Source organism: Zerene cesonia, unplaced genomic scaffold, assembly GCF_012273895.1.
Source record: "Zerene cesonia ecotype Mississippi unplaced genomic scaffold, Zerene_cesonia_1.1 Zces_u007, whole genome shotgun sequence".
In the NCBI taxonomy this organism is placed as follows: domain Eukaryota; kingdom Metazoa; phylum Arthropoda; class Insecta; order Lepidoptera; family Pieridae; genus Zerene; species Zerene cesonia.
The window spans coordinates 862,569-876,371 of record NW_024045137.1 but is presented as its reverse complement, the minus strand read 5'-3'; the positions used below and the strand labels follow the sequence as shown (position 1 = coordinate 876,371).

General features: G+C 37.1%; 3 protein-coding genes across 3 annotated transcripts in view; 1 reads left to right on the top strand and 2 right to left on the bottom strand.

The window, feature by feature from the left end:
- Positions 1–593, top strand: part of LOC119839016 (poly [ADP-ribose] polymerase tankyrase) — a 22,489-nt gene extending 21,896 nt beyond the window's left edge. Inside the window, exon 24 of the mRNA XM_038365185.1 lies at positions 528–593. Within this exon, the coding sequence (XP_038221113.1) occupies positions 528–593 (66 nt within the window). The remainder of the gene's footprint in view (positions 1–527) is intronic.
- A 2,939-nt stretch (positions 594–3,532) lies between these two features.
- On the bottom strand, positions 3,533–6,054 carry LOC119838997. The gene is made up of 5 exons (XM_038365166.1): positions 5,938–6,054; positions 5,563–5,623; positions 4,899–5,015; positions 4,124–4,233; positions 3,533–3,674 (listed from the first exon to the last, which is right to left on the bottom strand). The coding sequence occupies exons 1-5, from the start codon at positions 6,010–6,012 to the stop codon at positions 3,555–3,557; spliced, it is 483 nt and encodes a 160-aa protein (XP_038221094.1). The 5' UTR covers positions 6,013–6,054; the 3' UTR covers positions 3,533–3,554.
- A 1,922-nt stretch (positions 6,055–7,976) lies between these two features.
- The window catches only part of LOC119839015 (putative U5 small nuclear ribonucleoprotein 200 kDa helicase), a 37,983-nt gene continuing 32,156 nt past the window's right edge, over positions 7,977–13,803 (bottom strand). Inside the window, exons 34-41 of the mRNA XM_038365183.1 lie at positions 13,748–13,803; positions 12,560–12,711; positions 11,473–11,605; positions 10,710–10,863; positions 10,087–10,263; positions 9,552–9,686; positions 8,822–8,929; positions 7,977–8,246 (exon numbers count right to left, since the gene is read on the bottom strand). Coding sequence (XP_038221111.1) covers positions 8,010–8,246; positions 8,822–8,929; positions 9,552–9,686; positions 10,087–10,263; positions 10,710–10,863; positions 11,473–11,605; positions 12,560–12,711; positions 13,748–13,803 — 1,152 coding nt within the window. The 3' untranslated portion in view covers positions 7,977–8,009. The remainder of the gene's footprint in view (positions 8,247–8,821; positions 8,930–9,551; positions 9,687–10,086; positions 10,264–10,709; positions 10,864–11,472; positions 11,606–12,559; positions 12,712–13,747) is intronic.

The window sequence follows — 13,803 nt, the reverse complement described above, 5'->3', positions numbered from 1 at the left end:
TTTATAATTAAAAAAAATCACAAAAACTTAGCCCCTGGGTCTCTGATACCCAGTTTCGGGCCGATTGGTATGTGGGGCTGCTTGAGATCCGCCAAACGTACGGGAAAGGCAGTATTTTAAAAATTATTTACTGCCTTTCTCAAAGAAATTCCCAATAGGTATAAGATCATCGCAAAGAAGATCGCATACGATCCAGTGTCAAGGGCCCAACAGGGTCTCCAACTGGACACTTATTGAATTTTTAGTTTCAAGAAATCACTTTAAATATTTAGTTCAAGCATAAAATACATTCGATTAATGAAACAAATAATGACACTTAGATGCGATGTTAATATATTACTATTATATTCAAATCTCACTAGCGGTACGCCCCGGTTTCACCCGTGGTATACAGCCTATAGCACTCAATCTACACTACAACAAGCATCAATCAAGTTCCAAAAATCAACAACAACCTAACCAAAAGTACGATTAATTTTTATCTTCTCATTTGCAAATTCTGCAGCTCTAAAGATATTTACTTCCAGGCCTACCCCGAATACCTGATCACCTATCAGATTGTCTGCGAGGAGGATACAGTTGGTGACGTTTAGTGCGTCACGTCACACCATGGAGACTGGAAACCGGCTAGATGTCTAGACCATAGACGATGCGTGACCACAGACTATGTTGATTAGATAGTGTATCTGTGAACAGCAAGAGTTGTGAAAAAGTTTTTTTTTTTTATGAAAGGCCTTTTTTATTAGAATTATTTCGTGTGATTAAGATATTGTACGGACGCCCTGGCTTTGTTTACTTGTGTGATTAAATTGCATAACAGCGCCATCTACAAATCGAAAGGGGAATATAATCTATTTAAAGGCATTTTGATAAAAAAAATTATTGAAATCGATATTGCCATTGAAGTCAGAGAAGAATACGAAGACAAATATTAAAATGGAATAATGTGTCGAAATATTGGTTGCAAGTAAATATTTTAATACTTATGACGTCCTCTGAAGACTCCGACTGAAGTATATTCAACATAAATGGGAGCTTTGCGCTTAATTTTATATGAAAAAAATGGTTGCTTGTAAAGTCGGTTTTACGGGCTAAGATTTTACGTGACAACGCCAAGAACGCTCGAGAAAGACAGAGACAGAGACACAAGCACGCGCCGATTCAATGCGCCTAATTCTCTAGTGCTGCGCGCGCGGCGGACCGATCATAGTTCGGTGACTCATCGTAACGTTACCGGGCGTTACACTTTTTCATGAGTGACTCCGAGCCGCAACCTTATTTAAGACGTTGTCACGTCAAAAAATGATATGTTAACTGCTCTAGCACTAACTAGTTCAACATGTCGTCTGTGGTTGTACGTTTTACACGTGACGATATAATTTATCGTAACGACAGATCGTGCGTCGCGCGTGAGATTTATTTTTCAATGTTTAGGTTGATTTATTACTCGCTTATCTGTTTCCTTATGTAATGAATCTGTTTAAAAAAATACTAAACATTAAAAAATCGATCGAATCGTATAAATACAGTGGAATCGATTAAGTATCGACTCTTACGATTTTTCATCGTATCGCAAAGTATTGTTATTATACGTGGTTGTGTTGCCATGGATTTGTCGAATAAAAAAATTATGAAAAAAAAATTGTTATATCGTACTTTGAAAGTATTTTTAATCTATATGTGGAATAAAATCATCTTTTCAAAATGAAAGATATTCTTGATTTTTATTTCCTCGATATGTATTTATTTCTATCTTGCTCTGGTTTTATTTATTTTAAATCAAATCTATGGTTCTTGAAACACAACAAAAGAAATGATGGATAAAAGTATTATTTTTGTATATCTCGATTATAATATCTATCTTAGAAAATTATCTTCGTCTATGATAAAAATTTTATCTATGGTACTGAAAATTGTTTATGGATGTATTGGCTAAATGAAAGTATAGTATTTTAAATAAAAGACTAAAATTAAATTGTATTGATTTTTAGTTTCACTGCCTTAGTGCAGCTGTTGTGGACTTTCAAAAGCATGGAACGCTACCTTCATACGTGTATACGTGCGTTCCATTTTTACATTGTTGATTTGTTTTTACATAATACAGCTGACATGATACACAACAATAAATATAGTTTAAATAAATAATAGACGCAGGCGCTTCATTATAAATTTTATGTATGAACAAACGTCAAAAATAAGTTTAATTATTTATTAATCTTTGGATCTCTTCTTAGTTGCATATACTCTTCATAGTTACTATTTATTTAATTCGTGATTTTTTTTTTCTTCAGAGGTTTCTCTTGTAATCTTAACAGTAATAATGTAATAATGTCCCTTTAATTGAAATGCGATGGAAAAACAAATCAATAATATAGATAGATACATTTAACCAAAATAACGTAGCTTTGACAAAAAATCTATTACCTTTATCTCCATTGCTTTTGATTAGCTCAAAAAAAACAAGTTGTACCTTGGCTTTAAATCGTTATTGAAAAAAAAAAAACAATCATCTGTCAATTAAATCTCGGAATTTTACGCGGGTTTTTACGATCGCTAATCGCTTCGATATGTGTTCTATTATCTTTTGTTAATGGTGTACAAATAAACGAAATAGTTAAATAAATGATCATTGCCTTTAAGAAATAATATATTTTTTAATCATGCGAACATAATCTCTGTGAGGCAAAATAACAAATCATCATGCTCAAAGGTGTGAAGTGATCGTATTTAACTGGCGTTTTAACTTTACTGTGTAGCGGTTTTTGATATTGTATATAAAGGTGTTGTCGGTGTGTTAGGATAATTAATAAAACAATTTTTATTATATTTACAGTTTTTTTTATTTATTTCCTTATACTTTCCTAGACTACTATTCCCTATGGAATTTACTTGTATTTTGGTATACAAACTCGAAACCAATGGTTTCTGGTTGGCATTCTGGGTAGACTGAGATGTATGACTGCCTCCATGGTACAGTGGTTAACAAGTGAGTGTAGAACTGAAGGGTCCTGGGTTTGAAGCCCGGTAGCGACTCACAAGGAAAATAGAAGTCTCGGTCTAGTACGACACAGAAGGCTGATCAATTACTTGGCCAAAAAAAAAACAAGTATGCTTATATTATAGGCTTATTTTCTTTTGGGCTGAGAAAATAAATAAATTCCCTCATCTCATTTAGCTACTTTAAACCGACTCATTTAACCGATTTTCGCTAGTAGTGATTGCATCTTGCTGTATCTAATTAGTAGTTAGAGCGCAGTATTTAAGATATATTTTATTCAATGCATATAAAACATGGATTGCTGATTATCAGGCAGTGTTGCAATCATTAAAAACTTATCAAAAATTAATTCAGACCGAATGAACTTACATAACAATCGATTTTGGCAGTTACAAGACAAACTTTATATTTATGGTTTAGTCTCACATATAAGATTTGAGGAAAAATTTAAAACACAACAAAATCCATAACAAATTTATTTAAACAACTTTCAAATATTTTATGTACCTATATATTCATAATATTTCTTTTGGAATGTGTTTTCTTGATCACAACATTATTTTATCTTCACATTAGGGAGTGCTGTGTGACAGTTGACTTTTTCTAATTCAGCATTGATCTGTTTTAATCTCGCCCTGGCTAAAGTCAACGATGCGTTTGTAGCTCTCATACTTTCCTGAAAAATAACACAATATTAGCTACATACTAAAATAAAATATATAATAGTTTCGATATATGATTGGCAATCAATCACGTCAAAACTACTGAACGGACTTTGGCGAAACTCGATGGTGTTGTAGCTTGTGCTATTTTAGAAATAGAAGATTTTCCATTGATACAATATGTAGATACAACAGAAATAGATAATCTCTGAAAGCATCAATTATTTATCACGGTTCAAAGACAGACAAACAGATGGATAGCAGAGTCTTAGTAAAATCCCATTTCACAATTTAGGTCGGAAATCGTAACACAAATAAGTATGCCAATATTTTACTTAACTTCAACTTTATTGTTGCCATAACAAATACCATAATCAAGTCCAGTTAAAGTCAAAAAGCTTTCAAACTTATTTTCTTTTATAAAACTCGCACTAAATATTATATGAATACTGTGATATTATACCTGCACATTTAGCAAAGTTTTATCAGCTTTGGTCAATTTGTCCACGGATATCTCTGTTGTGTGTTTAACTAAGCCTTCCAGTGTTGCCTGTAATGATACATTACATTCCCCTGAAATTCAGAAACATTTTTCAATAAATTATTTATAGATCTTACAATTATATCAAATGCAACAGATTGTAAGAATGTATGTTTGTGGTCAATTGAACTTGGTGCTTATCCTGATGACTCCTCACTTTTAAGGAGTTAAGGATACCTTTTATTTGGGCATCAAACAAACATTTAAAATAAGACTTCTTAAAGAAGCACTTTTGAATCGTCATAACACAAAATCGGGTTAAAAAGATGTCTGTGTTATTGCAGTTGTCCAGCTGTCTACATACCAAATTTCATTGCAATCGGTACAGTAGCTTTTGCATGAAGGAGTAACTAACAAACATCCATATATACATATATGCATACTTACAAAAATTTGGCGTTTATAATATTAGTAGGATATTCAACAATTTCATCTTTATAATTATCATTACACGTCTTTTAAGTAATCAGAAAGAGAAATTTTCAGTTTCAAGTTAATCCTACTATAAATATTATTAATATTAGTTTAATATCCTACTAATATTATAAATGCGAAAGTTTGTAAGGATTTGCGAACTGATTGCAATAAAATTTAGTGCGTAGACAGCTGGACAACTGGATTAACATATAGGCAACTTTTTATCCCTATGGGAGACGGACTAACACGGGTGAAACCGCGGGGTGCAGCTAGTACTCACATAATTTCTGATGCAATAATGACTTGTACATCATCCGAGTGGGTGATGATGGCGGGTACATAGATATATGGAGAGGAGCATCCAGTTCACTGTTGTCATTTGTTTGGAGCTGTGATTCTGTAAAATATGTTGATCTGAAATTGGCATTTTTTTAATGACAGCCCAATTGTTAGAAAGTGGATTATTTTTTTATTTGTTCAAATTGGTTTCAGCAACGTTGGACCCATTTTGAATCCACATAAACTTAAATCTTTTGCACAATTCATAAAGTTAGGTGCGTTGTAGTGAATGTCCCACAGTAAATTATTTATAACATAACAGAGTGTTATGAAGAGAAGAAAAATGTCTCCAATCAAAATATACAGTTTTTTTACATTATATATACTAATATTATAAAGCTGAAGATTTTATTTGTTTGTTTGTGTGAACATGCTAATCTCAAGGACTACTGGTATGTTTTGAAAAATTTTTTTAGTGTTAGCTAGCCCATTTATTGAGGAAGGCTTTAGGCTATATATGTAGCTTGGGCGAAGCAGGGATGGACCACTAGTTACAGAATTTCTACAACAATGTATTGCATGGTACTAAAATATTTTATCTTTGTTTCATTAATATCCATACATAAACAAGTTTAATAAATAAATTAAAGGTATAATAAATTTACCATCATCTGACTCTGGTGCTTCCCCGGATATAACGAATCCTTTCGTTTTCGTTGACAAGTCCTAGAATATAATTTAGTATGTATTTTCAGTCTTAAAAAAGTTAAATATTAAGACACTTAATTACGTAGGTAGTTTAACAAACTATAATATATTCAAAGTATTGTTTAAATTTAATAAAGCATCAAGGTTGCAAATTCAATTATCAAATCCATCTGATTTCAAAAATGAAAGTAATTTATTGAAATATTAATAATACTCATTACATAAAAAAAATCATTTGTAAATTTAGAAACTTATTAGTAAAAACAAATAATAAGGCATTCTGATTATAGACATGCATTTAAATAGATAGATAGTGACCAAATAGTTCTTACAGGAGAGAGACCAACTTCCACCTCCGAATCGGATTCTGAAGCTTCGCCGTCTACAACATTAGCTGTCTTAGACATGATAAAATAATAACGTTATTATTTATAAGTTTATGAAATCTAGTTTATTTCTAGTTTTCAAGTATGTTTTGATGTCAGTTTACAGTTGTCTGTTGTTATAATAACTTTTTGACAGTAAACAGTTGACGAGACTGTTTTAGTTGACATTTAAAATTTGACATGGACGACATTATAATAAAATGTCACGAGAATCGTTCATTGATAGAGAACGACAAACGATTAATTATTCATAAATCGATGTGTCGAAAAAATATATTATAAGTATAGATATATATAAAAATACATATAGATGTTTTCAATGTTGGAACACGGGCCTCGCGATGTTTCCTTCATTACTTTTATCCAAATATTATTAACGCGAAAGTTGTTACTATGTAGGTATGATGGATGTATGGATGTTTGTTTGCTAAAACATCTTAACAATAACCTAATCTGAATTTAGTAGAGACATAGGTTAGTCTGGATTAGCACATAAGCTAGTATTTTCGTAAAAATAATAATATATTTAAATAATAGGCTTCGTACTGGTTTATTTTCAAACAGGAAAAAATAGCATAGTAAGTTATCTGTGTCCTTATAAATCTAAATATGAACCGAAAGTACCTCTGTCCGTCGGTTAAGCTTTCATGTGCTAATAAACCAATTTTGTAAAAGCCTTTAGTAAAAAAGCATAGTTTGCTGTAAAATTAAAAAAAATATATATATGCGGCTGTCATGCGATAAAGTGCAGGAAGCATTTTGAATTTTTAAGCGATTTCAAAAGAACATGGTCTCAATTCATCTGTGATATCTTTTGTTGATTTTATAGATAAAACTGATTTGATAACTATTTTCTTTATATTTTCTAAGCTGCCGCCGTTGAGCGTCACATGAACTGATAAATAAATTAAAATATGTGTTACTTTATTATTTAAATTAGTCGACACAATTTAGTATGTACTATAATTTAGTGACATTTTGGTTAGCACCAAAGCAATAGCTTGCTGTAGTGAATTTACACCACACCAATTTACACTTAATGTTAATTTTAGGTTAAATTCATTTAGTGATAATTAAAAGTATCACTTCACACCAATTTGTTTATAACTACATAATATTTTACTAGCTGTGACCCGCGGTTGAAACCGCGTAAGCGTGCTGCGTAACCGTATCCCGTAGGAATATCGGTATAAAAAGTGCCTATGTGTTATTTCAGTTGTCCAGCTATCTACTAAGAAAAATAGTATTATTATTCACCAATAGATGTCAGGAAAAAAAAAACACGAATAGAACACGAATATGACATTATTTCAGTTGTCCAGCTATCTACGAAGCAAAATAGTATTATTATTCACCAATAGATGTCAGGAAAAAAAAAACACGAATAAAACACGAATATGAAATTTTCTAAAAAAAAATCCTAGCTAGATCGATTTATCGCCCCTGAAAACCCCTATATACTAAATTTCATGAAAATCGTTGGAGCCGATTCCGAGATTCCAATTATATATATATATATATATATATATATATATATATATATATATATATATATATATATATATATACAAGAATTGCTCGTTTAAAGGTATAAGATTCATTTATTAAGCAGTGGTGGCTCAGTAGTGAGAACCTCGGATTTCAATCATTTCAAGTCGATAAGTCGGGGTTCGAGACCGGGCGAGCGTGCAGGAAATAAATTGATTTTTCAATTTATCTGCACATGTCCATAAAATCACCACTGCTTATAACGAAGGAAAACATCGTGAGGAAACCGGCATGTCCAAAAATCAAAAAAAGTTCGACGACATGTGACATCTGCCAACCCGCACTTGGCCAGCGTGGTGGATTATGGCCTGAACCCTCATAGGAGGCCTGTGTCCCAGCCGCAGCAGTGGGAATATATATGAGCTAATGATGATGATGATGACTATTTTATTCAATACATTGGATTAAATGAGGATATAGGAAAACAAAACACCCCAGATTATCCACAATTTATTTCTATCAATAACTAACTAATCCGAATCACTATCGCTCCTCGCATCTTCCACATCCACGGTGAACTTATACTCTTGATCGGCCCCCAGGTAAGCGTCCGACATGAAGTACAGTGTGTATGTATGTTCGCCCGCACTCCCGCACACGAAGTCGAGTCGGACTCGAGCCGAGCGACCTAGAGACACCCGCTTGATGGACAGCAAGGTGTTTGTTTTTGGGTCTCCGATGACTACCCACCAGCCTTCCTCGCGTTTCTGTGCAGAAATAAAAAAAAATATTACAAATTTATATCTATATATATAAAAAAGTGATGTTAAGCAATGATAATTTTTTCTTAACACGCATCACTACATAGTATGAAACAAAGTCGCTTTCTCTGTCCCTATGTCCCTGTATGCTTAAGTCTTTAAAACTACGCAACGGACTTTGATGGGATTTTTTTTTTTTATAGTTAGTGATTCAAGAGGAATATTATTTATATGTATAATAACATCTATTAAATTACAGAATTTAACGAGTGCGAAGTCACAGGCAAAAGCTATTTTTAATACAACTTCCTTAAATATACTCAGTGCAAGAGCAAGTGGGACAATCTACAATCTATCATTGTAGCTTTTTCCAGTTTTATCCAACAAAATTTTAAACCGTTTTACACGAATTTAAATTTTAGTTTTGAAATGCTCACGTTTGGCCAAACGGCTAGGCGTTGCAACGATTCGGAAAAAAAAACACGCGGGTTCGAATCCCGCCACGTGATCAATTTTTTTCTATTCTTACAAAAAAAAAAAAATTCTCAAAATCTGTCGTTTTACATAAAGTTATTGCATACCTGCGGGAAGAATGGCGCAATGACGGGTCCGACCACGTCGTCCTCCCTCTCCAGCGACACCTCCACCACGATCGGCTTGCCCACGCGCAGCCGACGCTCGTCCTTCACCTGGATAAGGAGAATATCATTTTACTAGACGCTCGCCCCGGCTCCGCTTGGGTGCCGAGATTCCTGTTTTATCCCAAGGTAGCATTTAATCGGGATTTGAAGTATCCTATCACAAAAGTCAGCTCATACCATGTCCATATACCAAATTTTTCAACATCCGTTCAGTAGTTTCAGCTTGATTGACGGACAAACATTCAAACGGACAAACTTTCTTTATAATATTAGTGTGACAAACACGGATTGTTGTAAAAAGCGTTATACGAGTTATGAAAAGCGACATCTCTGTCTGAACGTTATTGATTCGACAGAATATTAATCCAACAGTATGAAAACACAATAAACCAACACCAGCACCGCAAACCAGCGTTACGACCAGCAATCGACGACCTCCAACCTCCTCCATCGTCGAAGTCGGTTAAGTTTGTAAGAGAGACTACGTGGCCGGTACCGCGTCGCCGGTACTACGTGGCCGGTACCAGGTGACCGGTACCACGTGGTCAGTACCACGTGACGATTATCGCGTGGCCGGTACCACATGGCCGGTACCACGTGGTCGGTATCGCGTGGCCAGTACCACGAACGTAGCCGGTATCGCGTGTCCGGTACAAGGTGCAGCACGCACCTCGTAATTGAGCTCGACGTTGGGGTAGCGGTTGCAGAAGCGCGCCACGTCCGCCATCTCGCTGGCGGAGAGCTGCAGCAGCTTCGCCCGCGCGCCGTCCTCCAGCTCCATCACGTCGAACACCGTCTCCACACCCTGGAACCGGCCAACCGTGCCAACACATATATATATATTGGATTATTCATGAATAGGCCATGTATATGGGGGGTGGAGGGGGGGGGGGGTCAAATAACCTAATATTCATTTAACATTATGTATGGATGGCCCTAGTGTAATAAGAGGTAATGTCTCGCGAGTCAGGTGGAGTGTGTAGTGCGCAAACCAAGAAACACTTATTGAATTTCACATCTACTTATTATATATAATAATATACTTATTGCTTCAAACAAATTAAGGCGGACTAATATATATTGCAAAGATACATTCATCTGTATGGTTCTCCATGTAAGGTAAAAGAGTGTGCAAGGAGTAGGGAGAAAAAGTCGAGAGAGAAAGAAAGAGAGACAGAGAGTAGAGTGAGAGTCTGGTGGAGCACCTTGTCGGCGCAGCGCTGCACCAGGTCGGCGGTGAAGTGCGGCAGCTGGCGCAGGTACGAGTCCTTGGCCCACATCGCCTGCGTCACCATCTGCGCCAGCTCCATGGCGGCCACGGCCGGCGACAGCCAGCCGCTGCTGGACACCACGTCCACGCACGCCTGGATCAGCCGGATCGCCTGCGAATGTGTGCATTTTATTTATGTTCACGATTCTGACACTATAGTAACGCAATTTAACTGCGTCTGTGTGTGTCTGCAGTAAAGTGTCTGTCTGCGGCAGTGTGTGTGAGCAGTAAAGTGTATGTCTACGTCACTGTGTGTCAGCAGTAAAGTGTCAATCTGCGTCAGTGTGTGTGAGCAGTAGAGGGTCTGTCTGCGTCTGTGTGTGTGTGTCAGCAGCAAAGTGTCTGTTTGCGTCAGTGTGTGTCAGCTGCAAAGTGTCTGTCTCCGTCAGTGACTGTCGGCAGCAAAGTATTTGACTGCGTCAGTGTGCATTAGCAGCAAATAGTCTGTCTGCGTCTGTGTGTGTGTCAGCAGCAAAGTGTCTGTCTGCGTCAGTGTGTGTGTGAGCAGTAGAGTGTCTGTCTGCGTCAGTGTGTGTGTCAGCAGCACGCGTCGCTCACCTTGGTGACGACGAGCGCGGTGTCGGCGTGCAGCTCGGCCGGCAGCTGCGTGCGCGAGAGGTGCGCCTGCAGCAGCACGTGCGCCTTCACCTGCGGCTCGTTGTACCGCACCGCGCCGCCGCCGCCGCCGCCGCTCGTCGGCTTGTGCGGCACCCTGCGCGTTACCATGACAACGGGGTCACGTTACAGAACAATGGAATAGCTTTACATAGTTACGGCTTGTATGCAATGCACGCCTTGTTGCTATGGCAACCCCGCGGCTTGCCATAGCAACGGGGCTTGTTTACACACCAATAGAATATCTTTACAGTTACGGCTATTGCGGCCTCCCGCGCATTTTGCATAACAACGGGGCGACATGATAAAATAATGTACTAGGTATACACAGTTACAGACCGCCTCCTTGGTACAGTGGTAAACGGGTGAGCGTAGAAACGAGAGGTCCTGGGTTCGATTCCCCGTGGGGACAATAAAAAAAGATGTCTCGGTCTGGCAGGACACAGAAGGCTGATCACCTACTTGTCTATAAAGAAAATCGATCAGTGAAACAGATGTACATCATCTGCCCCATACCCCAGTAGGGGACAAGGGACTTCACTTTTATACACAGTTACGTCTGCTGCGGTTCCCTTGCGCGTTACCAAGGCCACGAGGCGTGTTCTAGGCTCATGGCAATTTATCACTAGACTAGACTTTTGATTTTTTATAACTACCCTTTTACAAGCTAAAGCCGGGAAAAAGAAATCGAGACTAGTATACGCACTTGGCCGCCAGCGCCTTGATGATGTTCTCCTCCCGGTGCCGGATGCACAGCTCCGAGTACTCAGCCGCCGACGATATGATCTCGAGCAGACCGCGTATCTTGGTCTTCGATGTGAGCGAGAGGCTGAAAAGTTCTGGAAAGCAAGAAGAGTATTTTTAAGATATATATATATACATGTTACATACAACTTTATATATATTACATACAACGCAAAAGAGGACGACCAATCACTCGATGGAGTGATGACATCAGAAATCATGCTGGTGCTCTGTGGACTAGATTAGCCAAAAATAGAAACGAATGGAAAAAATTGGAGGAGGCTTTTACCGCGAAAAGCGGTCCTTAGTATATTTAATTACATGCTGAACTAATAAACCAACAAAATATTATAAAAGAAAGATTTAATAATAGATTTTGTCAATACCAACCATACTTACAACCATCATAAAATTGTAATTAGATATAAGTAAGGAATAAATAAAGGCTTATATTATATTATTATATATATACATGAACCACGGGCGAAGCCGGGACGGACCGCCTATAGCCTTCCTCATTAAATGGACTATCCAACACTAAAAGGATTTTTCTAATCGGACCAGTAGTTCCTAAGATTAGTGCGTTCAAACAAACAAACTCTTCAGCTTTATAATATTATTAGTAAAGATATATATCTTATAGTTTGAAGAAAGTTCTAGTTCTGTCCCTTCCCAGTTCATTTCTTCTCTCCCAAACGTCAATCCTTTCCTTATCCCTTACCCCTCAAAAACGGACAGCGTATACGCACTACCTTCTACTGCTCTGTTCACGGGCGCTGGTGATCGCTTACCATCAGGCGAACCACCAGCTCAGTTGCCCGCTGTGACATTAAAACAAAAAACCCAATTGCGATAAAGTTGATCTCTCTAAACACCTGCCACTGCCGACAGACATTTATATACCAAAAAATAATAATTTTAATACGCTTTCAAATTATATAAATATAAATTTATATACAAACAAACTGTGCTAAAATTGACGTCGATCGTAAAATCGACAATTCGCAAATCCCAAAACCCGTAACCCTACACTTCAGTCAAAACCTCACCAATCGTGGTATAGTTGATGTAGTAGTACGACGCGATCATGCCCAAGTTCAGCGGCTGGACGTCCATCTCGTCCTCGATCGCGATGCACTTGGACTGCTCGAGGTCCGTGAGCGTCGTCTCCACCAGCTCCGAGAGGTGGTCCGACAGGTGCCTGATGGGTGGGGGGAAATCACATGCCTTAATTAATCTACTGATAGTATTTTCTTGTGTTTGGTTTTACGCGAGTATTATACATTTAGAAATTAAAAACTTTTCAACGGATTTTAAACGCGATTTTTTCATTATATTATTAACCCGACGTTTCGAACACTTTACAGCGAGCGTGGTCACGGGGAGACTCCCCGTGACTACTAATATAATGAATAAATCGCGTTTAAAATCCGTTGAAAAGTTTTTAATTTCTAATCTCCTGATTTCAAAAAGGTTTTCAATTCAAGTGAATATAGTATTTGAGACCTTTTAAGAACATTCAACTGGGTGAATCGGTTGTGACGATTCTTTTATTTTTTTTTTGTAATTGAAAGCTGGTACCACCCGAGCGATTCTTTTAAAATATGGTAGACTAGTTGAATGCGGCTTAATTAGGTTTTTTTATACTGGACATATATAGCTTCTAGCATACAGGGATCACGTGCTTATCCAACCGTAGGACAATTTCAAATATCGCTCCAGAAGATTTCTGGATATAAAGGCGTTCAAACAAACAAGCGAACTGTACAGCTTCATATTATAAGTATAGACTTAATTTTTAGTTTTATAGCATTGAAATGCTTTTATAAATGAGAAATTTTTTGAAAGAATAGAAAAAATCCGATCACGGGGCGAGATTCGAACCTGCGTTTCTTGCCTAACCGTAGCAACGCCTAGCCTCTCGGCCACACGTGATCCCCACGGGTCAAAAAAAAAATCACATATATAGACTTGCTAAACATATATAAACTCAGAATGTTTCCATCGTACTATAGTTTAAAAACTCTTAAAACACACACACAAAAATCGAAGCGAAAAACCCACTTATGTGCAACACCCTGTAGGTTACAAAAAAAAAAAAAACTAAACTCAAGTATGTGTAACAACCTGTAGATTTTAAAAAAGCAAATTCGCCTACGCGTAACACCCTACAGTTTATAATAAAAAAAACTGACCTATGTGCAACATCCCTGTAGATTATAACACAACAAACTCACCTATGCGTAACACCCTGTAGATTGTAATAGTTGGGATTCTGCGTGAGCCGGCGGTA

Bases quoted from the DNA above. Each gene is read 5' to 3' on its own strand.
- LOC119838997 (XM_038365166.1), bottom strand. From the start codon at position 6,012: ATGTCTAAGACAGCTAATGTTGTAGACGGCGAAGCTTCAGAATCCGAT. The intron at 5,624-5,937 runs GTAAGAACTATT...ATTATATTCTAG, and splicing joins TGGAAGTTGGTCTCTCTCCT to GACTTGTCAACGAAAACGAA. The intron at 4,234-4,898 runs GTGAGTACTAGC...TCTGAATTTCAG, and splicing joins ATTATTGCATCAGAAATTAT to GGGAATGTAATGTATCATTA.